The 27,595-nt window shown below is 40.4% G+C and overlaps 2 protein-coding genes across 3 annotated transcripts in view; both read left to right on the forward strand.

Moving 5' to 3' along the window:
* adcy3a (adenylate cyclase 3a) overlaps window positions 1-19,729 on the forward strand; it is a 29,057-nt gene extending 9,328 nt beyond the window's left edge. The window contains exons 3-11 of the mRNA XM_046044421.1: window positions 5,244-5,369; window positions 5,506-5,780; window positions 5,963-6,044; window positions 7,558-7,716; window positions 8,053-8,199; window positions 8,512-8,625; window positions 8,881-9,007; window positions 12,378-12,502; window positions 13,617-19,729. Of these exons, the coding sequence (XP_045900377.1) occupies window positions 5,244-5,369; window positions 5,506-5,780; window positions 5,963-6,044; window positions 7,558-7,716; window positions 8,053-8,199; window positions 8,512-8,625; window positions 8,881-9,007; window positions 12,378-12,502; window positions 13,617-13,796 (1,335 nt within the window). The 3' untranslated portion in view covers window positions 13,797-19,729. The remainder of the gene's footprint in view (window positions 1-5,243; window positions 5,370-5,505; window positions 5,781-5,962; window positions 6,045-7,557; window positions 7,717-8,052; window positions 8,200-8,511; window positions 8,626-8,880; window positions 9,008-12,377; window positions 12,503-13,616) is intronic.
* A 1,096-nt stretch (window positions 19,730-20,825) lies between these two features.
* LOC123968738 (WD repeat-containing protein 26-like) overlaps window positions 20,826-27,595 on the forward strand; it is a 66,409-nt gene continuing 59,639 nt past the window's right edge. Inside the window, exon 1 of one of the 2 annotated variants that reach the window (XM_046045662.1) lies at window positions 20,826-21,451. In XM_046045662.1, coding sequence (XP_045901618.1) covers window positions 21,177-21,451 — 275 coding nt within the window. In that variant the 5' untranslated portion in view covers window positions 20,826-21,176. Of the gene's footprint in view, window positions 21,452-21,647; window positions 21,886-27,595 lie in introns of those variants that run through there. The other variant, XM_046045663.1, reaches the window with a different exon arrangement.

Genomic DNA, 27,595 nt, shown 5'->3' on the forward strand with positions numbered 1-27,595 from the left:
GTTTTATGTTTTTTGGATACAATCCGGGTTAGCACCCGAACATCCCTTTCAGACAGCTTCCTCTTGCGTCCACAGTTAATCCTGTTGGATGTGGTTCGTCCTTCTTGGTGGTATGCTGACATTACCCTGGATACCGTGGCTCTTGATACATCACAAAGACTTGCTGTCTTGGTCACAGATGCGCCAGCAAGACGTGCACCAACAATTTGTCCTCTTTTGAACTCTGGTATGTCACCCATAATGTTGTGTGCATTGCAATATTTTGAGCAAAACTGTGCTCTTACCCTGCTAATTGGACCTTCACAGTCTGCTCTTATTGGTTCAATGTGCAATTAATGGAGATTGGCCACCAGGCTGGTCCAATTTAGCCATGAAACCTCCCACACTAAAATGAGAGGCGTCTCAGTTTCATTGTCCAACCCCTGTAGATATTTTAAGACTTTTTTTGAACATGTAGACACTGAAAGAATTTCAGTTTCATGTTGCTACTAGAAGCTCCAAATGAGTGAATCCTCTTTGGTGTGCTCATGTTAAATACTTGGATTGCAAATTGGTGTATATGCTGTTAACATTCAATGACCATGCAGTTTATTGTGATAAAGGATAGCGCAGCGGTGCATGGTGTACGTGTGTTTCAGTGTGTTTGTTTGGCAATGGGCAGTACTTTTGATTCTACTTCATCATGGAAATTCAGATTTATTGATATCCAGCAGGCAGGCCAGTATTGACTGCTGCTGACACAGGGCACACTCCACCCAAGTCAGTCAGCAACACGCGCACAGCCATGCAGTCAATTACATGCACTGACAAAATGCAGAGCCGCTGCAAGATGCAGATGCTCAGGGCTCTTTGGTTCTTATCAATATTACATCAAGAATCACAATGTCATAAGCCAGCAGAACAGTTTCCATGAACAGTCCATTAACAGGCACATGTGTATGAATGTGATCATCCTTGCTGTACACTGTACCATCCACAGAGCTTTTTTCACAGTGGACATTTTGACATGTCACTACAGGAAAAGTATAGGTGTAACTTATAATGGAAAATATGAAAAATGGATGTATTTCATTTATGTGTCTCAATGTCCAGAGCTCTGGTATGGTGTAAGGTTACTGAGAATTTAGCCATCATTTAAGTTCAGGTATGTTTGTCATTCATCCACACACAGAGTATACAAATGAACTGCTGTTTCTCACTTTCGAAGTTGCTAAAAGCTAATTGTTGTACCTTTTGTTATTAGAAATCAGCCTTCAATGACACTAACCATTGAGCCAAAGAATGAAAAAATCTTGTAAACTGTCAAGTCAGTTTAGCATTTACAAATGAAAGACTGACCACTATGTAGAGCATTTAATGAAGGAAAACAGCCCACAGAGATGAAACTGCTGTCCAACTGGAATTAATATTATTTCTGAAACAACTGAATTGTTGAATCTCAACTAATAAGCTGTTGACATGTTACAAATACCCTATAAACTATCTCTAGACAGACTATCTAAAGAAAATATAACCTATAAATATATTAATATTAAACAAAAATTATACTTTTTATTTAATGTGATAATATTATACTAATAAATACACAAATTTATACCAGTTACTCATCCAGGTTGTGGATAGTGCATCAGCAGTGCTACTTTTAACCACCTCCTTGTAAGAGCAACATGTTCCCCTTGTTTTTTTTGCTGGGCGGCTGTGGCTCAGGAGGTAGAGCGGGTTTGCCGTTTATCGGAAGGTCGGCGGTTCAATCCCTGGCTCCCCCTGGTTGCGTGTCGAAGTGTCCTTGGGCAAGATACTGAACCCCAATTTGCCCCTGGCGGCTGTTCCGCCAGTGTATGAGTGAGTGTGAATGTTAGTTTCCGTTTGAGCACTTAGGCTCAGTGTATGAATGTGTGTGACTGGTGAATGCAGATGTAGTGTAAAAGCGCTTTGAGTGGTCAAAAAAGACTAGAAAGGCGCTATACAAGTACGGAGCATTTACTTTACATTTTACATCTGTTACTAAAGTTATTGTTGTAATATAAATATTATACATAAGGTCCCAGATGTTCTCATTGGATTCAGGTCTGGGGAACGTGAGGGCCAGTCAATGGCATCACTGTCTTCGTTATCCAGGATCTGTGTCTGGTCTATGTGGCCCTCCAAGTATATGCCTCCCCAGACTATCACTGACCCACCGCCGAACCGCTCATGCTGGTTGATGTTGCAGGCAGCACAACGTTCTCCACGGCGTCTCCACACTCTTTCACGTCTGTTACAAGTGCTCAGTGTGAACCTGCTTTCATCTGTAAAGAGAAAGGGGTGGCAGTGGTGGTCCTGCCAATTCTGGTGTTCTCTGGCGAATGCACATCGAGCTGCATGGTGCTGGCCTGTGAGTATACATCCCAGTAGACTCCACTCTTATGGAGTCTGTTTCTGACAGTTTGGTCAGAAACATGCGCACCGGTAGCCCGCTGGAGGTCATTTGGCAGTGCTCCTCTGGTTCCTCCTCGCACAAAGTAGCAGATACCGGTCCTGCTTCTGGGTTGATGCCCTTCTACGGCCTTGTCCAGCTCTCCAACAGCCCATCTCCTGGTATCTCCTCCATGCTCTTGAGACTGTGCTGGGAGACACAGCAAATAGTCTTGCGACGGCACATATGGATGTGCCATCCTGGAGGAGCTGGGCAACCTGTGCAATCTGCTGCAGGTAACACCTCATGCTACCAGTAGTGACAAGGACACTAGCTAAACGCAGAACTAGAGAACGTTCAGTCATGAAGGATAAGGAGAGAGCAACTGCCTGTAGCCACCAGCTGCAGAGCCAATCTCTTTTTGGGGTTGTCTTGCTGTTGTCTCTCCAGTGCACCTGTTGTCACTGCAGGTGAAATTGATTCACAATCGCTTCTACTTCCTCACTGGATGGATTCCTATCTCTGAAGTTTAATTGACTTGATGTTATACTGTGACGATGAAGTGTTCCCTTAATTTTTTTGAGCAGTGTGTTACTGTATGTATATATGTACTGTATCTCACAAAAGTGAGTACACCCCTCACATTTTTGTAAATATTTGATTATATCTTTTCATGTGACAACACTGAAGAAATGACACTTTGCTACAATGTAAAGTAGTGAATGTACAGTTTGTATAACAGTGTAAATTTGCAGTTCCCTCAAAATAACACATCACACAGCCATTAATGTCTAAACCGCTGGCAACAAAACTAAGTAAAAATAAGTAAAAATGTCCAAATTGGGACCAAAGTGTCAATATTTTGTGTGGCCACCATTTCCAGCACTGCCTACTGCTTACTCTTAGGCATGGAGTTCACCAGAGCTTCAGAGGTTGCCTGAATCAGACGTTTCCTGTAGTTGCAGATCAAACCTGAACAATGGTCAGGAGGAATGCTGGAGCATTCCGGTATACAAAACTGTTTCAGTTCAGCAACATTCTCGTGATTTCAAGTGTGAATTGCTCTATTGAGGTCATGCCACAACATCTCAATCGGTTTGAGGTCACAAGGTGTATTTTCTTCTGCTGAAGCCAATTTGTTGTCGATTTACTTCTGTGCTTTGAGTCGTTGCCCTGTTGCATCACTAATCTTCCGTTAAGCTTCAATAGGCGGACAGAAGTCCTTACAGTGTCCTGCAAAATGTCTTGATAAACTTTGGAATTCATTTTTTGTCGACGATAGCGTTTGGCCATAATGACAATTTTTTTTTTTCTTCTGAGCTAAAGCTTTGTTTCTTCTTGTGAATGAACAGTACTGAGAACCGGGAGATCCCGGATTGGAGTTTCTTGTTTTCATTACAAACTGGACTTTTTCATGTGAAATTGGACTCGTTTATAATGCTGTTTCCTTTGGCTTTAATATAACCTAAGAAGGAAATGAACTGAATGTGTGGTTGCATTTATTTTTTTACCTCTGCTTTTTAAGAAAAAGTAAACCAGTTTGTGCTGTGATTAACTAATAGAAGGGTATTGTTTAAAAAGACATATATACTTTGTGAGGTTTGATACGCAGGCCTATCGCTACTTATTGCTACTTACTCTACCATACTCCATGTGTGTGCATTCACATGGTCCTCTTCTTTGGTGTGTTCATGAGCTTTAATGTAGAAGCAGCATGGACGCTACAAAGAAAATGTCTTTTATTGCTCAGAGCATTTAAACAACACGTTGATAGCTGTCCAGTATGTCAGCAAAAAATGTATATGCCATATGTGACTTAATAAAAAAGTGCCATGTTATCAATCCAACATTACTTTGGTCCTCCTTGTTTCTGTGTAATATGACATCAACTTGGCAAGTCATGTACCGACATTTTTGCTTTTCCTAGTTGATGTTCTGACTTGGGAGGGCCTTCACATGAATGTTCCCTGTCTGGAACTATATGAATGCAGGGTCTGTTTAGAGCAGCATATTGGCTGAAGCTCAATGTCCATTTATTATGAAAATATTAGCACCTAATAACCATGTAAACCCTTAATCTGATCATTTCCTTTCTAGTTGGATTAAATCTGTGCTTTCTTTTTTGTTGCCTTTTTTATTTGCCCCACATTTGGGTAATATGACATGTGATGTGAACAAGTTTCTGGAAGGGACAGAAACATTGCCGTAGCAAAACAATCTGTGGCTAACTTTTCTATTGGAGAGTATGCTGCATTCACATGGACAGACAAACAACAAATACTGCACAGCACAGAATGACAAGACAGCAAAACAAAACATGCATGACGATATAATGCTATGGTGATGTCGGCTACACAAAGTTAATAGCTAGCCAGATAGCTGACTAAGCTAATATAACATAATACACATTCCATATTACCTAACTGGTATTCCACCCAGCCCTGTTCTGATCGCTGGCAATATGCCAGCTTTTTCTTGTGATGTCTCAGGAGGATTTCAAGCTCAAGTCTACCATTACTGGTATTCCCTGCTGGCCTCACATAATTTGTCCGTTCTGCACAAATATTGGATTAAATGCTTTGGGATGTAAACGCACATTTTATTGGATAACTTTATTTAGCGTCCATGAAAACAAGTTTTAAGTTTGAATCTCTAATCAGAATGATTTCAGTCATGTTGGGCATGCTTCTCTCTGGTGGGGGCTCCTTCCCCGGATGTAATAGCTGCCATTATTAAGCTGGGCATAAACATAAATTAGGCTGCCACTAAAAGCATGGTTAGTAGGCTGTACTGACCTGCAGCAGTTAGAGTTCGTAGAAATAATTTGCTTTTACATTCCTAATTGTGTTTGGGTCAGGTCTTTCCAAAGAAGCTGGTGTCTTTCTCCACCTGGATCGACCATACCCGCTGGGCTCGTAACACCTGGGCTATGGCAGCCATCTTCATCCTCACCATGGCCGACATCATGGATATGGTGAGCTGCTCTCTGCTGTTTCTTGCAACTGCAAAAGGCCAAATCACTGTGGGGATGTGTATTAATTCTGTTAGTGAATTTTGTGCTATTGTGATAATGATTCTGAGCTCATGACTCACATTTCTTCGCTGTCTAGCTGAGTTGTCTGCCTCGAGTCTCAGACACAGGCAGCCCAACTATGGCTCCCTCCTCCTCCTCCTGGTCTGGCCCTGACAGTTGCTTGAACAACCCCAAATATTACAGCTACATCGCTGTGCTGGCATTGATGGCCACCACCATGCTGGTTCAGGTCAGTCACATGGTCAAGCTGACACTGATGCTGCTCATCACAGTGGCCACCGGCATTGTTAACATCTACAGCTGGAGGGACATCTTCGACCGCTATGACATGGCCCGCTTCCAGAACTACAGGTGAGGCTTTTTCACATCCAAACTCTGTGTAACGGTGGATAAAGGGAAACGGTTAACTTGAGAAACAAATACATGAGGTGCATGCGCAAGTATTTTGGAATCTTAGTTTCATGTCATCATGTGTTTGGGGTTATTCACAGAAAGTATTTCAGTAATCAATGTGTCAATGTTCTTCTTCGCAGGTTATACCTGGTGCCTTCCAAATTCACAATGACAATTATGATCTTCATTATGATGGTCAGCTTCTATTATTTCTCCCGACATGTAAGTTAATGTCTCTTGTGTTTGCTTTTCCTTAACAGCAGTACAGCTGCCAATGATGGTGTCAGCAGCACAGTGCTATACTGTGGCAGAAATAAAGATGGAAAGGGTTGATATGGAGTTATGCTAAAAGTGGTATTTCTAAAGTTACAGGAAACTTGATTTAGAGTCTCATTTCTTCATGTAGGAGTACATGTGATGTTCTGGGCAAAAGTTTTAAGGTTACAGGAAACTTCCAGTAACCACTAGATTGGTGTGGTGTGATTTTTCAGATTTTTCACAGGTAGTATGTGTTAGGTAAATTTTGCTTTCAAGTAGTTTGGGACGATTGTAGTCAGAAACTTCTGTTTATTACAAATGCACCGGGGTTCATTAAGCATCAAACAAAGAAGAACAACTCACTATGTGTGAGTCTGACCTTTATGCCTTCAGTGAAGGCTGAGTGCGACCTATCTGTCTCTCTGTCACTAGGCAGATAAGTTGAGTGTTGGTGTGTGTGATTCTGTGTGTGTTGTGTTAAATCCTTAGCTACTGGAACGTTCGGTCTGGATCACTTCTCGTTTTTCTTGCCTTAGTTACTATTTTCTTAGAACGTAGACTAAACAGCACTTCATCTGTGCACAGAGATAGCATTTCTAAGAAATGCAGCTTATAGCAAAGTTAAACTCAGGTCCACATGTGCAGCTGTAAGAGTAAAACATTGTAGGTGACAAATATTTGTGCTATTTTAATTAGAAGAACACCTCACTCGTTGCTTAAGCTCCACAAAACGACCTGCGAAACCCTTCTGAGCTAAACCATTTCCACCTGTGTTTGTTTTGTGTCCAGATCTGCTAAAATTCTCGCTGCACACACATCTCCTCCTCATCCTTTATCTCTATCATTTAGAATAAACTTTTTGCAAACGTTTCATGGTAACAAATTCTCCAGATGTTTCAGCTGTAGTAGTCCTACATAGGGCTGTCCCCTACTAAAGATTTTCATAGTCTAACCAGAACGGAAATGTGCAGTCTTGTCTATAGTCACCGGTCTTGCGCCAACTTGTGCATGCCTGCTGAGAATTGCATGCATGTCACAGTTCCTCGCGGGACTATTCCAAGTACTGTTTAAAAGCAATATAATATTCTTTGGGAGTTTGTGAGGGTTCTCAGTCATCCAGCTCATAGTTATGAAAAAGTATATTAAAATCAATAGCAAATGGACTTTTGTCCCTCATCCAAGAGACTTCTTCAGTTGTGACTGACTGGTAGGGAAACTCAGCTATTTAACCTCTGTGGGGTTGTCCAGATGTACCGCTGGTTCGTTAGTGTTCCTGGTTGTTCATAATGTTGATAAATGATTTGAACTTACCATGGAAAGGGAGGACACGGGTAGGGGGGGCAGGTGTGTATGTGTATATGTAATCTTTGGCATTAACATGGGCATGCGAGTGTACTGATTACCAAAAACAATTTCAGTCATATCTGCTTTCAGATCCCTATACTGGTATAACATTGGCCCCTGTTGCTGGCTGCAGGTGGAGAAGCTCGCCCGCACCCTGTTCCTGTGGAAGATTGAGGTCCATGAGCAGAAGGAGAAAGTGTATGAGATGAGGCGCTGGAATGAAGCACTGGTGACCAACATGCTGCCTGAACATGTTGCTCGACACTTCCTTGGCTCCAAGAAAAGGGATGAGGTAAGATCCTCTCATCCACAGACACCCAGTCGGTCCTTACATCACTCTGTCTGTGGAAAGGAAATGGATCACTGATTCCAAAAGCCTTGTTATTTCACCTATTTCATTTGCTGTCAGTTTGAAGCCTTTTCTGTTGTACTGCTCAAATAGTCAGTCCGGTGAATTATTAAGAAAGCCAGCATGTTTATCTGCAGAATTCTTTTCATAGTTATATTTTATTGAACCTTATTGTAGTATTTCTTGTAACATTCAAGGATTATTTCATCAACATTCCAGTTTTGTACCACAAACCTTCTGATGTCTTGCTCTCCACCCTGTTAATCTGACCTGTTCCAGGAGTTGTACAGCCAATCCTACGATGAGATTGGAGTCATGTTTGCCTCAATCCCCAACTTCTCTGACTTCTACACAGAGGAGAGCATCAACAATGGAGGGATTGAATGCTTACGGTTCCTCAATGAGATCATCTCAGACTTTGACAGTGTAAGCTGCTTTCCTTATTCAGCTTCTCTGTGTTTTAGTAGCATTAGTTTCTGAGGACACACTGCAAGTGATTGGACCCAACATATGCCACATTTGACAAGTTGTGAAAGGCATTTAACATGTTGCCAGCTTTACTGCTGGCGAGGTCTGTGTGGTAAAGATTACGATTCCATTCATTATCCTGCCTGTCAAACATCTGCTGCCCATTAGGACTTTCTCTTAACCAAAAGTACAGTAGCTTGTTTTTGAAGTGGTTGGAGCTTGAGTCCTTCAGTCTGTGTAAATGTAACCTTTCGCTTGTATCCATGTCAGCTGCTGGATGAGCCTCAGTTCCGCTGCATTACAAAAATTAAGACCATCGGCAGCACCTACATGGCAGCATCAGGTGTCACCCCAGACATCAGCAATGGCTACGCCTGTATGAAGGTCAGCATGGTCACATGACTTCTTCAAACTTCAGTGTGTCTGACTGAACTAACACGACAATTCACTCTGAACCTGTTAGAAGGACTTTAAATGAGAATGGAATGTGATGATACATGTGAATAATGTGGACATCAGGATACAGTGTGATCTTTCTTAGACTTCAGAAATGATTATGTCAGTTGTGCTAAAATGCTGATTGTCATCATAATGGTGGTGTTGAGGTGTAGTTTGAGCCGTTTTGTTTTTGTTTGACAGAAGGAGGAGCAGTCTGACAGAGAGCGCTGGCAGCACCTGGCAGACCTTGCAGACTTTGCTCTGGCAATGAAGGTCACACTCATGAACATCAACTACCAGTCATTCAACAACTTCATGCTACGCATTGGTTAGTATGTGCTAACCCCTCACCTGTGTGCGCGTGCGTGTGTGCTGTGCTGTGCTGTGCTTCTGCTCTTGTAAGAATGGAAAGCTAGTCCTAACAGCCCAGCAAGGAAAGATGAGAAGGAGAATTTATAACAAATTATGGAAAGACGACCGTGGTGCTCCGAGATCTCAACTGCACTTATCTAGGCTATGTAATTATGCGATGGCGGATGTTACTGTGGCCTGCCGTGGTGAAACTACAATGTTCTGAAGATGGACTACAAAAAGCGCATCTTTGACCTGTGCATTCATACCATGTTGTTTTAATGCAGGAACATGTTGGAAAATATTACTTCTTAAAGGCATATAGTAGGGGTGTGGAAAATAATTGATTTTTAGATGCATCAGGATGCGGACCTGGGCGATTATGAATCGATTCACAAATGTCAATAATCGATTATCTAGAGGTTAACTGATAACGTAATGTTGACGGAACGAAAAAGGCGGAACTCAGAAATGCGGAGGTGCAGCTCTGAACTGTCCGTAGTGTGCACACGACCGAGACGTGTTCTCCCTGTTCAGCACACAGACAGACAGTTGACAGAGGCAGAGGTCAGTAATAACGCTGTAATAATGTAATAATGCTATGTTAGCTACATTTACAAGTAACATTAAATATCTGTACTTCATTATTACAGATACTTTGCTTTGAAAGTACCAAGTAATCACACAGTGAGAAAAATACATCTTTATCCTATTTGTTTTACAGTGGCATGGTAGCCCTCATAATCTTAATGAGGTGCCTAGAAATTCCCACCCTTGAGGTGACGCATCATGATGCATTGAGATATCGAATCGAATTGAATTGTTGACCTGATAATCGTAATCGAATCGTGAGACCAGTGAAGATGCACACCTAACACGTAGGGCTAAAGGGTTGACACATTAAGTGTGCTTACTCCCACTCCCGCTCGCCCTCCTGCCCACCCATTTTTATCAACATGAATCCCAATTATTGTGTGTAAATAATAATACATTACATTTACTCAGGAGGCCATCCAGCTTGTTCCCTGCCTTTATTAAAACAAGGGTGTCAGCATCTGTGACTGAAGTCAAATGAAGTAATGATATTGCTGAAGGCTGACATTATATTGACCAAAAATGACAAATTCAAACTGAGCATATACTGTTAGCCTACACATTTCAACATTATCCTCACTTGGATCATTTTACAAGACAAGTAACATAGCTTGTGTATGGGTTTCAGTTATTGTTGACAGTTGAAATAGCAAATGGCAATTTACATGGTGACCTTTATAATTCATGGTCGATGGATTTCTTTTTTTATTGTAGAAAATTCAAATACAGCACTTTAAGGCATGTTTCGACAATCCGAAACATATAATACTGTTGAAATAGTATGAGACTACAGCAAAGCCAAAAGAAAACAAACTAAAAGCAAGGAGGCCTGCTGTCACCTACGGCGCCTGCTGTCCTTGCTGCCCCTGTTGCTGCCTCAGATGAACCTTGCTTAATGAGCCTTCCATTTCCCGATATGAAGAAATCCTTCCCAGCTGGTAAATAAGTAGTTAATAGAAGTAGCGCTTTACAGTTCGATTCCATGTTGGTGTGAGACTTTGTCAATTGGACATACGCCTTTTTAAACTGCTGGTTGGATTTTGGGTTGTGTTTCCCACACAACATTGTGATTGGTGCCGAAATCTGTTCAAAAGAAGAACAACAATCCACCTCCAACAACTCTCTACATTTTTCAGCTATATCTGCGTCGTTTTTCTTCTAGGTGTTCCAGGCGTGATTTTAGTGCACTGATTTCTAAATCAGTATTTTCTCTAGTAATGAGCCTGGTTCTCACAAGTATATCTTAACATGTAATTTAGAAGTTAGGAAGACGTATTGCACTTTGCCAGAAGTTAGAGGCTGTAGTTGTACCCAGTCCTCTGATGGCCACACTGTGAAACAGCCTGGATGAGATAAACCGTTTGAATGATCTCCTGTGCCACTCGGTCGAACAGCTTGGGGGTTAAGTCTTTAGCTGTAGTCACTTCTCTTCTCAACCAGCATGTCATAAGGGCGGATGGGAGAAGTTGTTAAATACAGCATCCGCCTCCGCAGTCCAGCTCAACTCCTCCAATCACTGAGCCGACCTTCATAACCAGTAAGGGTGAAAAATCTATTTCTGGCGGAATCCACGTCAAGCAGCACTGAGCAGATGAACCAGGCAGGAAGTCAGACACAGAACGGCACAGAGAATCAGGTCGATTTTCAAAATAAAACACCCTTTGCAGACTCCCAATCGGACAACAATATACACAGTTAAACAAGAAACAGTTACTACTACATAGCCTACTTAACTAAAGTAGAAGCACAAAAATCAAGGACAACTGAACAAATAAGCACTCTTATTCTGAAATGCTCCATGCATGTGGATATGTAACATAGCCTGCAGAGAGCGAGCGGGCTCACCGAGAGCTGTTATCCATAGTTGAAGCACACATAATAAATTAACATCACGTTAACAATGTGTAGGCTAAACGCTCCGCTGCTGAAACACTTCAGTGTGAGAGCCGCTGCCTGTGTCTGATCAGCTGGTGTCATTATTCCACATTTTCCTCCAGTTTCGTTTGTTGTTGTAAAATGTATACACCCAGTGCCCGCTCTGATTGGCGATCACATCTGTCACACAAGGATGACAACGGAATGCGTGACTGTTTAAAACAGGTCAGGTGCGCTGTATAATTAACCTCCATTTTAATCGCTGTCGATTAGCTAATCACGTTCTCAAATCCCAATTTCAATTTGGAAACGATCTATCGTTCAACACCAATAACTAGCTTGTTGAGCTTTCTAGCGTCACTCGCCCTCATGCTCCACCACCAGTATTACCAGAATTCAGACACTGTTGTGCCCACATCGTTACAGAGACCTGCCCCATCAACATCCCGGATCAAGCACTCGGCAGGTGGTCCATGTCAGCGCAAGACTCCGGCAAGATGAGAGGAAGTGATTTACATCGATGATGCTTGGTGCTCAAACACAGTCAAGATGGACTCTGTTTCCCAAATGTTATTGTGAAGATGAAACTTTCATATTATCATCTGGTTGCTGCGGTTTACATTGACCCCAGATGCAAATTTAAAAAATGCACTGTGGAATGTTTTGGGTTTATACATATATGTATATATTGTTTTATTTTATATGTTACCATATTTTAATATGGTTAATAAGTGTTAATATGTTAACACTTAATTATAGGCTCTGTTGTGTGTGTAGCAAGAAGGAACTACAAATTTCGTTTTGTTATGCAGCCTTGTGCTGTATAATGACTAATAAACAACCTTGTACATGTCACATGTGTCATTACTCTCCCACAGGTCTGAATAAGGGCGGAGTATTAGCAGGAGTAATTGGTGCCCGAAAACCACACTACGACATCTGGGGCAACACTGTGAACGTGGCCAGTCGCATGGAGTCGACAGGGGTTATGGGAAACATCCAGGTACAGCACTGGGCTTTACTGCAGGTCTCTGGATTACTCAACACTGTTTACACAGCTTTCAAAATGAATACTGTTCAGAGTATGTTTGAAGCATTGGTGCAACAAAATGTTTAAGATAAACCATATTTTAATCCAGGTCTATCCTAGGTGAATGTGATCCAGTGTTTTTGAATAGGTGGTGTATTTTTATTTGTGTATGTTTACATATAATGGCTAGAAGTGTTCACCTCACTATATTCTGTACATGTTCCTTCTAAAATTGGTGTGGAAGGAAATCAAGAGGATGTGTAAGGAAATGTATGTGTCAAACTACAATGGCAGTAAAATTAAATTTACATTTAAATGACATAAATAAATAAAAATACACTTTCCGAAAGTAATCATGTTTTCATAAATCATTCTCAGTAAGACATTTTGTTTTTAGAAAAGCACAAATATGACAATTCCTCTGGGGAATGTCCCTTCTGTACTGAAGAAAAGCCTTGCCACTAAGGATGATACTGACTTCGGTTTGTGTAGTTTAAAGAACCAAACCACTGTCATTCCATCAGTACTGACAGTCCAGCTTAAGAGACACGTATAACTCTAAAAAGCCACCGTACACAGTCTGCTCAGCAGCAAACAGCAGACAGTCAGAGACAAGCTAATGAACATAGTGAAGCAGAGCCGGATATTTCCCTCTGGAGCTGGTGGAGACCTAAAACAGAGCTAACAGAGACTTACATTCATCAGGCAACACAAACAGGACTTGACGTGAATGTGAATGTTGCTCTCTGTCTGCAGGATGTGTTAAAAGGTCATTGTTGGTTAACACATTTATCAGGACACTTCTATGAGACAATACTGTTTCAGGGATGTATCTGTTAGCTTGTTTGAGTTTTTTTGGTCCCCTCTGCTCCTGAAGGAAAATAAACGGCTCTGTAGCTGCTAAATGCTCCACTATGTTCACAAGCTCACCAGCAATTATTACCTCTTTATGATCAAACTATTACCCCTTTTATAACCAGTTATTAGCAAGCTAGAATGTAAAGTGCTACCACAGTTTTAAATAAATGTGTGTTTTTTGATATAAAGGGTCTGAAAGCTGTGTAATATACTTGTGTGTGTGTTTCAGGTGGTGGAGGACTGCTACAACATCCTGAAGGAGTATGGCTTCCGATTTGTGAGGAGGGGGCCCATCTTTGTGAAGGGGAAAGGGGAACTGCTCACTTATTTTCTGAAGGGAAGAGACAAACAAGGCTCATTTATCAACAGCTCCTCTGTCACTCTGCCACACCAGGTGGTGGACAGCTAAGGGCCACACTCACTCATATGTGCGCGCGCACACACACACACACATACACACACACACACACACACGTTCAATATCTAAGGTATATGTGCAAGTAGAGATTGTACTGAAGAATTTACTGAAGAGATTAGAAACTGAGTGCGTCAGACACATAGATACAGACTAAATTGTATTAAAACAATACAAAATAAAAATAATTATATTAATAAAGGCAAGTATAGATGGGATAGGCTGGCAGCAGCAAAATCATTACATGACTTCATGCCCCCTAGTCGAGTGATGGCCACATATTGTTTAATTTATAAATTTCATTTAGAAGTTGAATTTCATTGATAAAATGTAAGAAAAAAGCTTTCTTGCAATGTTAAGAAATATTTTGAAAGAAATCCTGGATTTGCACCAAAATGAATCACGTGTTTCTTGAAAATGACTTACCTTTTCACCAAATATAGTGGGATTTCCTGCTAATCAGCAAACAGACAAACTGATAGTGACTTGAAATTGAATGTAATTAAACAGCCAGTTCACCCCCCTTACAAAAAGAAAAGTACAGCAGTGATGAATGGACCCTCGCATACATCGGGGGAGTGGCTGATGTGGTATCGTTACTGGAGGCACAGATTTGAATTTTCACAGCTATTGGACAGTGCATGAATAAGATGGAGATGACATTGGATATCATGTATAATACATTTACCGGAGGTCATCTGACATGGATAAACATTTTCATGAATATTGGACACTGCATGAAGGAGTTAAATATCACTTCCTGTGTCAACTATGTGGCGCTAGAGAACACATACTAATTTAACATTATTTTTTCTGCATACCAAGTGGAGACCACACGATGAAATTATATATAAATCAAAAAAAGCTTTCTGCTACCAGTCGGTGGCGCTATGACTATACCTCAATATTGGCATGTAGATGTCTTTAGGGACTCCTATCAAGCATGTGATTATTTGGGGCAGATTAGACAACACACAGACACAACAAGTTCCATAAAAACCACGTCCGTAGTATTGTGAAGGTCTTTACACTTCGCTGACCAAATTTGGGGTGGATCTGGTTGAGCTGCTAGAAGGACTTCCTGAAAGTATAGCACCTTTTTAAAATGGCACACTTAAATCAAAATGGCTGATTTCCTGTTGGGTGTAGGGCATGGCACCAAGAGGCTTTTGTCTGGAAAAGTACTTACCAAATTTTGTAAAGCTAGGTGAAATGTAGATGTGTGTGCCAACCCTAAGCACTCAAAAATGCAACTGAATGGTAAAATGAATAATAATTCCTGAAATACAAAAACAATACATAAATACTTTCTCCTTTGCCTGTGTGGTATCTAGTCTTGCAGATAGTTTTGATTTTATTTCCTTAGGTGCCCCAGAACCTTCTGTCCTCACCTTAATGTAATAAAGGGGAATGAAATATTATTGTTACTGCAGTATGGAACTGGAGGCTTGTAGAATGTTTTCACACTCTACTGTGACAAAACAAAAGTGATCTAAAAACAGCCTCTCCATACTGACAGTGTATATAAACAGTGTTGGGCAAGTTACTCAGAAATTGTAATTAGTTGCTAGTTACTTATTACTCCTTAAAAAAGTAATAATGTTACTTTACTTGTGACTGGGTGATTATTTTCATTACCACCCCCCCCAAACAAAGCATTCTCTCCCAACTCCTGACTTTTTAGCTAATATCATATTTATAACAGCAGCAAGGAGTATGGTTTTTATGCAAGTCTCTCCTGACTTTTGAACTATTGTTTTTCTTTTTTGATAGTAGACAATAAACTAGAGGAAGGGACATGCAACAAAGGTCACCAGCTGGAATCAAACCAGGGACATGGCCGTTATGTGGTATGCTCTGTAATGTAACCATTCAGCTATCGCAACACCCCATGTTAAATTCCATTTCGGTCACATTCAGTTTTGTCTTAGTGCAAAACATTTGAATTGAGTAATTCAAACAAAAATGGTGTTTTGAATTCAACATTTCAGCATGAGGATGACTAACATGCCTAATTTAAACCGAAATAATTTAAATACAATGATGGTCTTTAATTACTTTTTGTAAATGTCTCTCAGATAAAAACAGAACATTGATCTCTCACACACACACACACACACACACACACACACACACACACACACACACACATACACACACATACACACACACACACACACACACTTACTAGCCTTTTTGCAAACACACCAGTTTTGATGCCATCTCCTCAGCACATTAACGCTATGTGGCTTTTGGACACTCAGAAATTCTGGACATTTCTACCCATACTTCCATGTACAGGAACCTGATTGACTGATTTGAGTTCACATTTTCTGTCTCTGACGAGGAAGAGGATTTGGAAGTGGACCAATGAGAGGCTAGAGTGTGACAGTAGAGACTGATCTGCCACCTGCTGCTTGCCCATGTGTGGTTATGGGTGTGTATAAGAGTGTGTGTGCGTTGCTCATAGTGTATTTTTCCACAGTCACAGTGTTCTTTATCCTTCGTCTGATCTGGGAACATGTCAGGTCTGTCAGTACTGCGCTCTCCTCTCTGCTCCTGGACCTCTCTACACCGCTGGCTTCTGGACTTTGCTATGCGTCTGTACAGTGTGATGTAGGTGAGGGACAAAGGTTAGCACACATGGCAGAGAGATTTTTCACACGGATTGTGGATTGACGAAAGTGCCTATTGCAGCTATGATCGCCATGTTTTAATTAAATTGAGGAATTCCCAGGCCCTCTACAAGCGAGGGAAATTTCCAATGCTGTGAAAAGATAATTCCAGTTCATTAAAATCTTTGTAGCACATTAGAGTCTGTTAGACTAAAATGGTATAGATAATCTGATTAAAGCACTGGGTTTGTATCCAACATGTCTGAATGTCTGACTGCTTGTGTTTCTTGACCAATTAGACCAAATTTTAATTGTATTTTTATTTTAGACCTTATGACATAAAATCTTGGCCTTGACTTGAAGGGGCAATATGTAGTTTTTCAATGAAATCACTTATCAATAAATCAAATTCTGCCTTATTGTCAATGGGCTGTAGCCTCACTTAGAAATTAAGCACACACCTTTTTTCTTTGTTGCTTGCATCAGCCACTATTCTGCTTTTAATGTGAAGGCACGGGGTCGGGATGTAGCCCTGTGCGCGCGCCTGAGCCTCTCTCCAACCATACCGACAACACCGCAGCTAATGACATGCGGTCCACTAACACAACAAAACAACCGGCTCCCAGCACAACACAGACTCCAACATAAACTCCACATAAGGATAAAAACAATAAAGGTTCATGTGTTGACGCCCATCAGACCAAACGAGATTCAGATGATGTTGGATGAAAAGTGAAGTGAACCTCAGAAAGGCTGGCATCATGTAGAGAGTCACGTTAGCTTGCCGGCTAATGTTATGCGGTGCAAAGTTATATCACTTTCCACATTACTTGACCCGCTAACGCAACCCTATTACTATCCTGTGTACCACCAGGATTATGTCAAAGTGTGCATTTTAACCGCTGTCACACTGCCTTTGGGAATGTTGAAGTAACAAAGTCTGAACACGTCTATGTGAAAAGCCACAGCCAGCATGCTGGTGTTTCCGCGTTTATTGTGGGATCTCTGTATGAAAGCGGTCGTGTTTTGGATTATGCTCCAAAAGCCTATGGTTCAAGCATGCATAGAGCACATGCCTGGTTGCGATCTTAAAACCGCACCACTAGTGGCTGCTGAAAACTACATAATGCCCCTTTAATGGGTACCATATTAAAAAAGTCAAAAGGGACACAAGCTTTTATAAACTGGAATTTAAAGTACAATGAGAAAGTAGTATATTTCATGATGTAAAATAACAGCACCAAAAAGTTAAATTCATGAAGTTGAACTTGCTGCTGCAGCCTTTGGATGCTGTTTGCACAAGATTTGGATCAATCTCATTTTCACCTGGTACTAAAATCCGATCTGTATCTGGCTCTCATTATCTTAACTCTGCCCGTACTGTGGTCGGATCGCGCCCCACGATTTAGAAGGTGAGCCAGCTGACTTTCTGCAGCAATTGTCCAGTTTTGATATGAAGTGCTGTCCATCCACAGTGCTACTAAGCAGAGGTTTCATCCATTTCGAAGTAACTTCTTGCAACGGGAGATATGCTAGATATGCTACTACCTGTAGCTTTTTGGTGGCCAGCTTGAGAAAGCAGGAAGAGGCGGAGTTAAGTGACCTTTCTTGTTTGGTGCACTTTTTTCTTCAGAATGTGGTCAAACTAAACAGACATTATTTACACCTGGCTAAGATCTGATCACAATGTGAGCTTGACCACCTCCAGATGTGGATTCTGTGTGTGTTAATACCTGGACATGTTTTCCATGATCCTGATAATGTGTCAGATACAGATGTCATGTTCATATCAAGTGGAAATGGGGTCTTACTTTTCTAATGCATTCCGGCCTGAAATTGCCTATCTTCTGTGTGTCTTTCTAGTCTGTTTGCTTGTTTGTGTGAAGGGTTGCATATTCCAAAATGGACACGTGTACACACAGGGTTGTGCATATACTAATGTGTTTACACTTGCAGGATATGGTCTGTGTGGTCAACAGCTGTTTTGGGTACAGGCAAAATCTGCAAGATGTATGCAATGACCCTCACAGAGCTGGCAGGTGAAAAAATGTACATTACTCGAACCCACCTGGCTATTTGGACAGTCTAAGTTACACTTAAGAGAACATGTCCTCCCACAACTTTAGCAGGTCTACCCTCCAGCGGAGTCATCTTGGTCCCTCTACCCAAGGTGGAAGTAAAGTTGAAAGGTTGATGCCAGAATTAACATGTACACTGGAAAAGTGTCTTAGCAGTCAAGCTTAGAAAGCAAAAAAGGTTGACCTAATTACATGACATTTTGGAACAATTGCAGGCAAATGGTGTATTGGGAAATGTTGAACAAGGCTGCACAATATGTAAAAACAGGTCTGACTACACATGCAGGGATTGAAGCCCATCACTGTGCCTCCTTTTTGTCATTTTGCTTGCAACAACACACCAAATTGTTTGCATTTGGATAACATGTGACACTCCTTCTAAAGTTTGTATTTCCGATGTACCAAGGCGTTGATATGACAGTGAGCAGTGAAATGCAGAATGAGCAGGTGGCAGCTGTACTTCATGTGTGTTTTGGGGGGAAGATTTTAGAGAGCCGTTGCTCTTCTGCTGATTGTGATCCCATTAGTGTCTCTATAGAATAGGATGAAAGTGCAATAGTTTCTTCTACAAACCATGCGCTCCTCTCTTATGAAAAGGTTCAGTCACTCCCCTTTAATTCATATTTTTATAATGTAATGTATAAGTTTTGTTCTATTTAAAGAAAGGGAAAGAGGACTGAATGTATCCTCATTGTACATAGAGTTTAGACAGTGTTTATTGGATTTATTTATTGGAAAAGACAGGGACATCTTTTTTTTTTTTTTTTTAAACTGATGTGGAAGTGCCAATGATGAAGGAATGGCTTTAGATGTAAAAGCCAAAACATGGACCATGGCTGTTAACTGATTTGTATTTTAAAAGAATCTCAGGCTTGGGAACGAAATAGCACTTTCAATAATGTATTGTGAACTTTTTTTAGCTAAGTACCAACAGAAGAACACCGAAATGCCATCTGGAGAGCCCACACCAGCAGGGCCAGCTGATGGCATCAAAAGGCAACACAACGTTTCTATCATGTGGTTCTGGTTGTTGTTACCATTCAGCTTTTGTCAGAATTTGATTCAGAACTTTGATCTTCTCCGTTTTTGTGAATTAGACATACTGTCGGTCTACTTAGCCTGTTCTGAGCAGTTGATCCATATTCTGTTTTTTGAGTTAAGGAATATCTCCCTCACCCTTTCATTTGAGTTGTTTGTCATCATAACGTGAGTTGATTAAAAAAAATCTAATAAAGATGAGCCTTCAGTGTCATGATTACTTCACAGTCAGTAGAATCATCAAGATTAAAACAAAAAGGCATGAAATATTTCAGTTTATGTATAATGAATCTAGAATATATGAAAGTTTCACTTTGTCAAGATTTTCAACTTTTGAGATGCACCTGTACTATATCAGCAAGGTCTCTCCCAGGCAGACATTTCAAGGCAGACAGGGGTTTCCAGATGTGCTGTTCAAGCTCTTTTGAAGAAGCACAAAGGAACGGGCAACGCTGAGGACTACAGATGCAGTGGTCGGCCAAAGAAACTTACTTTAGCAGATGAAAGACGCATCATGTTTACTTCCCGTTGCAATCAGAAGATGTCCAGCAGTGCCATCAGCTCAGAGCTGCAGGAAACAGTGGAACACTGGTACACCCAACTACTGTCCAGAGAAGTCTGGTCAGAACTGGCCTTCATGGTGACTTGCAGCCAAAAAGCCTCCAACATGGAAACAAGGCCACACGACTAAACTATGCACAGAAACACAGGAACTGCGATGCAGAAGAATGGCGGCAGGTGCTCTGGACTGATGAGTCAAAATTTAAAATATTTGGCAGAAGTTAGTTTGTTGAAGGGCTGGACAGCAGTACATGAGTCTGCAGGCAGCAGTGAAGCATCGTAGAGGTTCCTTACATGTTTGGGCCTCCATTTTTGCAAACAGAGTTGGTTGGTCAGAATAAATGGAAAAAACTTATCCGTCATGGGGATGATCCAGCGTCAGGGAGGCATCTGAGGCCCCAAATTTATTGTATTGGACTCCACCATAAATAAATGTCACATAAGTTTCTGTTATGCTGGTTTTGTCCATTACCATCACTACCTTGTTTAATATGTGTAGGAACTGCATATATTTTTATTGTCTTCTGATTTGAAGTAGTTGAATATATGTTCTGTGTGTAGCGTAATAGGGGCTACAACTTTCACTTTAATGTGCAGCCCTGTGCTGTAGAATGACAAATGAAAGTACATTTAAATGAAGTGCCGCAGTGGTTTAGCGTCCTCTACGGGTGACGCAGCCCGCGCAAAAAGACGTGAAGGAATTTCCGCTGACGTCACTGCGTATGTCCAAAACAGGGCTGCAGCTGTCTGAGAACAACAATAACAAGCTCTACCCAACAACTCCAACGCGGCTGGAACAGACTGACAGCGCCAAATACCAGCGAATTTCACAAAATGCGGCTGTCGACATAACTCAGGCCTCCATTTCTTCGTCGTCGAAAAGTGGGTTATCGTCGCCGCCTCCTCCGTGAAACAAACACCGAGACTCGGCCGCAGGGGCAACAGGGCAGTTCTGGGCTGCATCTGGGTCAGTGGGCCTGTCGGCGGCTGGAACGGTGGTTTTGTTATCCCGCAGTGCCCCGTTGCGCATGACATTCGTTTAACGTTATATACATCGTGTCACCTGCATAAACCGTGGTAGCATGCAGACTAACGGGACAGCACAGGACCGAGATTCAGAACTGTCCTGCCGAAACGGTGAGCAGAACGGTGAGTCGTCCTCCAACGGACTTCTGTCAGTCACCAACAATGGAAACACTGTCAGCAACAACAACGGAGTGTCAGCCCAGTCTGCGTCCAACAACATCAACTGCACGTCGGACGCCACCTCGGGCGTCAAAAAGAAGAAGCGCCTGTCTCAGTCCGAGGAGGATGTCATCAGGCTGATAGGACAACATTTACACGACTTAGGTCTCAAGTAAGTGAGCCAGTTGAGCTACTGTTTCATCAGCCAGGCGAGCTTGTTCAGCCAGATGATTTGTCTTCCGACCTGTGGACACGTTGTCTTCTTTAGGGAGGAAAACATCCCACATCTCATTTAAAAGATCAGACAGTTTGACGCTTTCTCATATCAGCAATGCGCTTACATGAATAAACATCACTGAATCCATGTTAGGAATCTGTAGCCGTACAGGTGTACTTAATCTTCGTGGAATACGTTTTCATAGCTCTGTTTGGGACGGAGCCCGCAGTGGATGAGAACTCCCGGATTGGGTTGAATTTTTTTTTTATGGAATTGCTTGATTTTTGAGCGGAGTTTGGCATGAGATGTCAAAGATGAGTATTAAGTGAAGGGTAAACCTAACGAAACTGAAGTCACCCACCCTTCATGACCTAAATTAATATTATACTGTAAGTACATACAGTAGGCTGCTATGTACTGTGTGTACTTGTTCATTCTTACCACAGGTGGAGAACTTAAGTATTTACAAAATAACAATGGAAAGACATGGATTATAAATTAACGAACAAAAAATGAGCAAGTACCTTGTGTTTTTTTTTTGTTTTTTTTTTTGTTGTTGAGTTACACTTTCCCCACTGGGTTGTAAATTTTGGGTGAGGTCTGGATGACCTGCAGGGAAGGAGACCTTATGGAATGGGATCATGTTTTCTTTTAGTGTTGATGTGAACTTTTCTAGGTTTGCGTGGTCTGTTAACAGATTGAGCCAATAGTTTGTTGAGGATTTAGTTCTGTCTTTACAGTTAAGTAATATCATTTTCTTGGTCACAGTTAGGCTAATGCAATTAAGAGGAATGTTCGGTTTACAGCGGCATCTATGTGACTGAGTTCCTGTCAGTAATTTCAGGGTGATCAGAGCATGGTCTGAAAGAATCATACTGTGGATGTTGCGGATACTATTGCTCTATGCGTCAGTGAGGTGTTGACCAGAAATTAGTCAATGCAGGGGTATGTTTTATGGTATGAGGAGTACAAAGAATAATCAGTGGATAAGATACGTGCCTTTTGGTGTGAGAGACCCGGGTTCAATCCCCCACTGTGACACATCCACCAATGTGTCCCTGAGCAAGACACTTAACCCTCTAAATAGCAATTATAAGTTGCTTTGGATAAAAGCGTCAGCTAAATGAATAATGTAAGGTGGTAGACATTTTGTAATTCAAATGTTACATAATGAACCACCAAAGGAGTGAGAGGAAAGAGGAAATCTAAAACAGACTATCTTAAGTATTGGTTAATCTGTTAATTGTTTTTTTTCCCCAGATGAGGCAATTGTAGTCTATTCTTTGGGGTGGCTGTGGCCACCCTGTGTGTGAGGTAGAGCGGGTTGGTTGTTAATCGGAAGGTTGGCGGTTCAATCCCTGGTTGCGTGTCGAAGTGTCCTTGGGCAAGATACTGAACCCCTTCAAATATTTTTAGTCAATCCAACAGTTCAAAACCTAATGATACTTTTACAATGATATAAAACAAAAAAGCAGCAAATCCTCACACTGGAGAAGCTGCAACCACAGAATGATCTGTGTTTTTGCTTGGTAAATAATGTAAACCCTTAAACGACAGTTAAATAATTAATTAATAAAAAAACATTGTGAATGTTTGCTCAACCCACCTGTTTTCCTCTTCACAGCTTATAGATAGTATAAGGCATGGGCCGGTGTGAGATTTTCACGGTATGATAATCTTAAGCAAAAATATTGCGGAGTTGCGATTACAGCTCTAAAATGTGTTCTTTTTAAATGAATGGTAAAAGACATTACCTTTTTCCATTGAACACAATATATTTTATTTTTAAGCAACAACATATACAACTGCTGCTAAGAATAATATCAAAAAATGCTATAAAATAGATTATTGTTATTTCAGTGTTTATGCACTTATGGGCCATCCCAGAATTGGAGGACAATTTAGTCATCAACACTTTTGAAAAATCAACCCTTTATTTTGTCATTTTCTGTTATGTATATAAGAAAAACTGGTAATACACCATAAAATAAATTGATCTATTCCAGCTCAGGCATTAAAGGTGCACTTTATATTAGCTGTTTATTTGTTGTGTGCTATGCTTGGCGCAACCCTGTTACGAATACTCAGGAACCTCTAGAAGTATATTTTAAAATATTTGCTTAATAAATCCTTTACCATTAAGTAAAGAAATTCACATTTACATTGAATACTCATTTAATTTTAGATAAGACTTTACTTATATTAATTTAAGCAACTTTATAAATCTATCTTGCCCAACTTTTAAATAGATCCAAGTTTTGTTTTATTAATTTCAGTAATTATTTTCAAATATTTGCTGATACACATTATGTGAGCTGAGAAAAATCATCATCAGGTTATTTTAATAAAAATTATATGGTAACAGTGACATAAATGTGACAAATAAATACTCAGAACCACAGGAGTGTTGTTTAAATAAATAAGATTTTATTTGGCTAAGGATCAAGAGGATGAATAGGACCTCAAACTAGATCTGATCAAATATTCAATGTACAAACATAGAAGAGTCATACAGGCATGTAGGCAGACAACCTGGCATTAAAATTATCGAGTTATCAAAAACACTCATGAACTGATCAATATTTTAGAAAGCTGATTTGTTCAGATGTTCACTTGGCTGGACAGACTATCACATCTCCCTCTTGCAATGGCCATGTGGCTCAATAATCCCATCCAGGTAGTTAATGCAACCTTAACCTGCTATGGTTACCTGGTGGCAATAAAATAAAAATATTAGCAATTTATTCTCGAAAATATGGTAATACATTTAAAACATGCAGATTTTGCAAAATTATACATATATTTACTGTTCTTATAGATAATAGACCGTCCCTTCTGGGTGAACTGAAGGCGATGCAACCCTGTATCATGTTAGTGTAGTGCGACCCTGTTACTGTAATTACAGTAACAGGGTTGCAAATCAATGCTAATCTTTTTCTCAGGAATAGATGCTACATATGGAATGAAGTGTTACACTCAAGGTCAAGGACAGACTTAGTTATATAAATAAAAAGACACAACTTCAAAATAAATGTTTCTTATTCTGATAATATGAGTAACAGGGTTGCGTTGGTTAGAGTGACACACTCAATAATGGCTAAAAAGATTGGAAAAATAGAAGAGAGGACTTACCTTTGGGTTACCCATGGTGCTAGCAAATGACTTGGTGATGTCAGTTCCACTGTGTCATGTGACTCACTGTTTTTTCTCTTCCTTTGACAGGCTAAATGGGTTTTGGTAACAGGGTTGCACACATGTTGTGGGACACAACTTCTGTGCATAAATACTATTATTTAAAATATATTCATGATTTCAAAACTTTTTTTGAACAATTATAAGAGACATATATCAAGAAATTGATACCAAAAAAGTAGATTTAAAACTTATTTTAACTTTTATATTTGACATGCAAATTTGTCATAAAGAAGGTGGGACAAGAGAAAAATGCCATTTTAGGGGGTGCTGGAAAGCTATCTGGTATTGTAAATTATATTTTGGAGCTACTTTTTCTACAACTATATTTACATTTCATCTCAGGATGATTCACACATGCATGTTTTAGTATTTTGCACATGTATTATTTGAAATTTAATGGGTGGGACAGAAAATGTCCTCCAATTCTGGAATGAATGACTGACGCTGCCGATTGCTAAAATAGCCACAAACCAATGCCATGTTTACGAGTGGACCAGCGCTAACATTAATGAGTGATTAAACTATAGTGTTTAACTTATTCAAAATATGTCTGCAAGCTGCGTGTCTGCATTTACAGTAGGAGAGCCCTGTTTATCATTATTATAGTAATGGCATGAGATTTATGGTATTATTATTATTAGTAGTACTAGCAGTAGTAGTATATAGGTATTTTTTATAGTTTCTGTTTTGCTGGCCCCCACAATACACTTTAATGTTCATTAGTAGTACTACTCTATAATTTATAACAAATAAGAATTTTTCTTTTATGCATTTGACTCTTATTTATCAAAGCCTTAATATATTTTGTTGTACATCTGTACAAAGGACTATTTAACAAAAAAGTTTCTCTTTATGCCATTATGTCATGGTATCTTGGTATGGTCTCAAGATAAGAACAGGGATAATCTTTGTTTATGTGTGTTTTTTAAAATGTGTGTGGGGGGGGATCCTCAAATATTGAAATCGGTATCAGACTTTTAAATTCCATATTGGTTGGGCTCTAGTTCACTTCCTTAACTGAGGTCTGTTGCCATGGTAATTTATGCTGCATCTCTAAACTGCTCTGAGCACGTTATCTTACAGGTTAACTCTAGGTTAGCCCTGTATATGTGGGCTACACACCACATCTGTACTTAATGATGAGAAGTAGGATATTAATACCACTTGATAAAATATTTTAAGATTTCATCCTGACATGTTCCACTGGGGTTACAGCTGAAATAAAGTTATTCTTAACACAACAGCATTACGTTCATACAGTGAGCCCTGCAGCCTCTGTGATTTTAGGGAGAAGATCTTAATTAAATAACCATGTAGTTTCTGAAATGTAGGCCATCTTTAGGTGTCCAAAAACTAGGAATAGGCAGGGGTGAGTAGATGAAAGTGGCATTTTTACAAGAACAAAAATTGGAAATTCCCTAAAAGTCACAAATCCAAACCATCATTGTTTTCTTCTGAATACACCCAATTCACGGCAAAGTCTCTAAAGGTGCATGATAATATAGTATAAGTATAGTATGGTAATATTTATAAATCCGATTGCGAAGTTTAATATAATTTTCCACTGCATGATTAACACACGGCTGAGGTGTGTGTGTGATGTTGCAGTCTTGCAAAGTGAAGCGGTGTGGTTCTCATAAATGAATGACTATAATGTCAGAGAATAGTCAAAATTTTAATTTATAGATTTGTGATTATGGCTCAATTTTTTTATTACAATGGACCTTATATGCAGTTGTACCTTTAAATCCTAATCATATTACACATAAAAGAAAAGTCCATAAATTACATAATGGAGAATTAGCCTACAATAAGAACACTGTGAAGATAATTACAAATTTACTCAGTGTGGTGCCAACAAGCCTCCTTGGCTTTAAACCCTTTATTTCCTGTCACTATCAATGTGCATTCTTCAGGTGAAAATACGGAGCATGCGCCGTTGCGAAAAAAACTCTACCTGCATGGCTGAATATGCCCGTTTTATGCGAACGCGCACCAACTCCAATTCAGTTAACACCGACTCAATTAACCAACATCTTATTCACCGTCGTGAGTAGGTTAAACTCCCGTCATAGTACAGGCCATTGCTCCGGAGCAAGTTATGTTCCAGATAAGAAATCAAATCTATAAAAACACCGCCTACTGACCAATTCAATTCAATTCAGTTTTATTTATATAGCGCCAAATCACAACAACAGTTATCTCACAGCGCTTTTCATAAAAGAGCAGGTCTAGACCGTACTCTATGATGTTATTTACAGAAGCCCAACAGTTCCCACCAAGAGCAAGCACTAGGCGACAGAGGCAAGGAAAAACTTCCTTTAAGAGGCAGAAATCCCGAGCAGAACCATGGCTCAGGGTGGGCGGCCATCTGCCTCGACCGGTTGGGGGTGAAGGAGAGAGAGAGAGAGAGAGGGCAAGAGAGGAACAGAGAGAAAAAGAGAGGGATGGAAGGAGAGAGATGGGAGGGAGGCAGCCTACACAATATACACACACAGAGGTACAGACAGTAAAGGTGATGTTGCTATAGACTAAATGAAAAATGGTACAGATATTTATAGTAGTGTTAATGATAACAATCGTAATGTTAATGATTATAATAACAATAATAACAATAGGACTAGTAACAATAGTTGTTGTAGCAGAGGGTGTCGAGCAGGAACACGGGGGCAGCAGGTGACCCGCAACCACAGATCCAGACTCCACAGCTCCAGAGCCAGAAACACCTGCAGGAAGTGATAGGAGGAGAGAGGAGAGGGACGTGAAAGCACAAGACTACCGGAAAGGGGAGAAGTTGTGTTAGTAACATGCAATAATGGGATGAGGTTGCATACAGAGGGAGAGAAAGTAGAGGAGAGAGGAGCTCAGTGCATCATGGGAAATCCCCCGGCAGTCTAGGCCTAT

The sequence above is a fragment of the Micropterus dolomieu genome, linkage group LG03 (assembly GCF_021292245.1).
Source record: "Micropterus dolomieu isolate WLL.071019.BEF.003 ecotype Adirondacks linkage group LG03, ASM2129224v1, whole genome shotgun sequence".
Lineage (NCBI taxonomy): Eukaryota > Metazoa > Chordata > Actinopteri > Centrarchiformes > Centrarchidae > Micropterus > Micropterus dolomieu.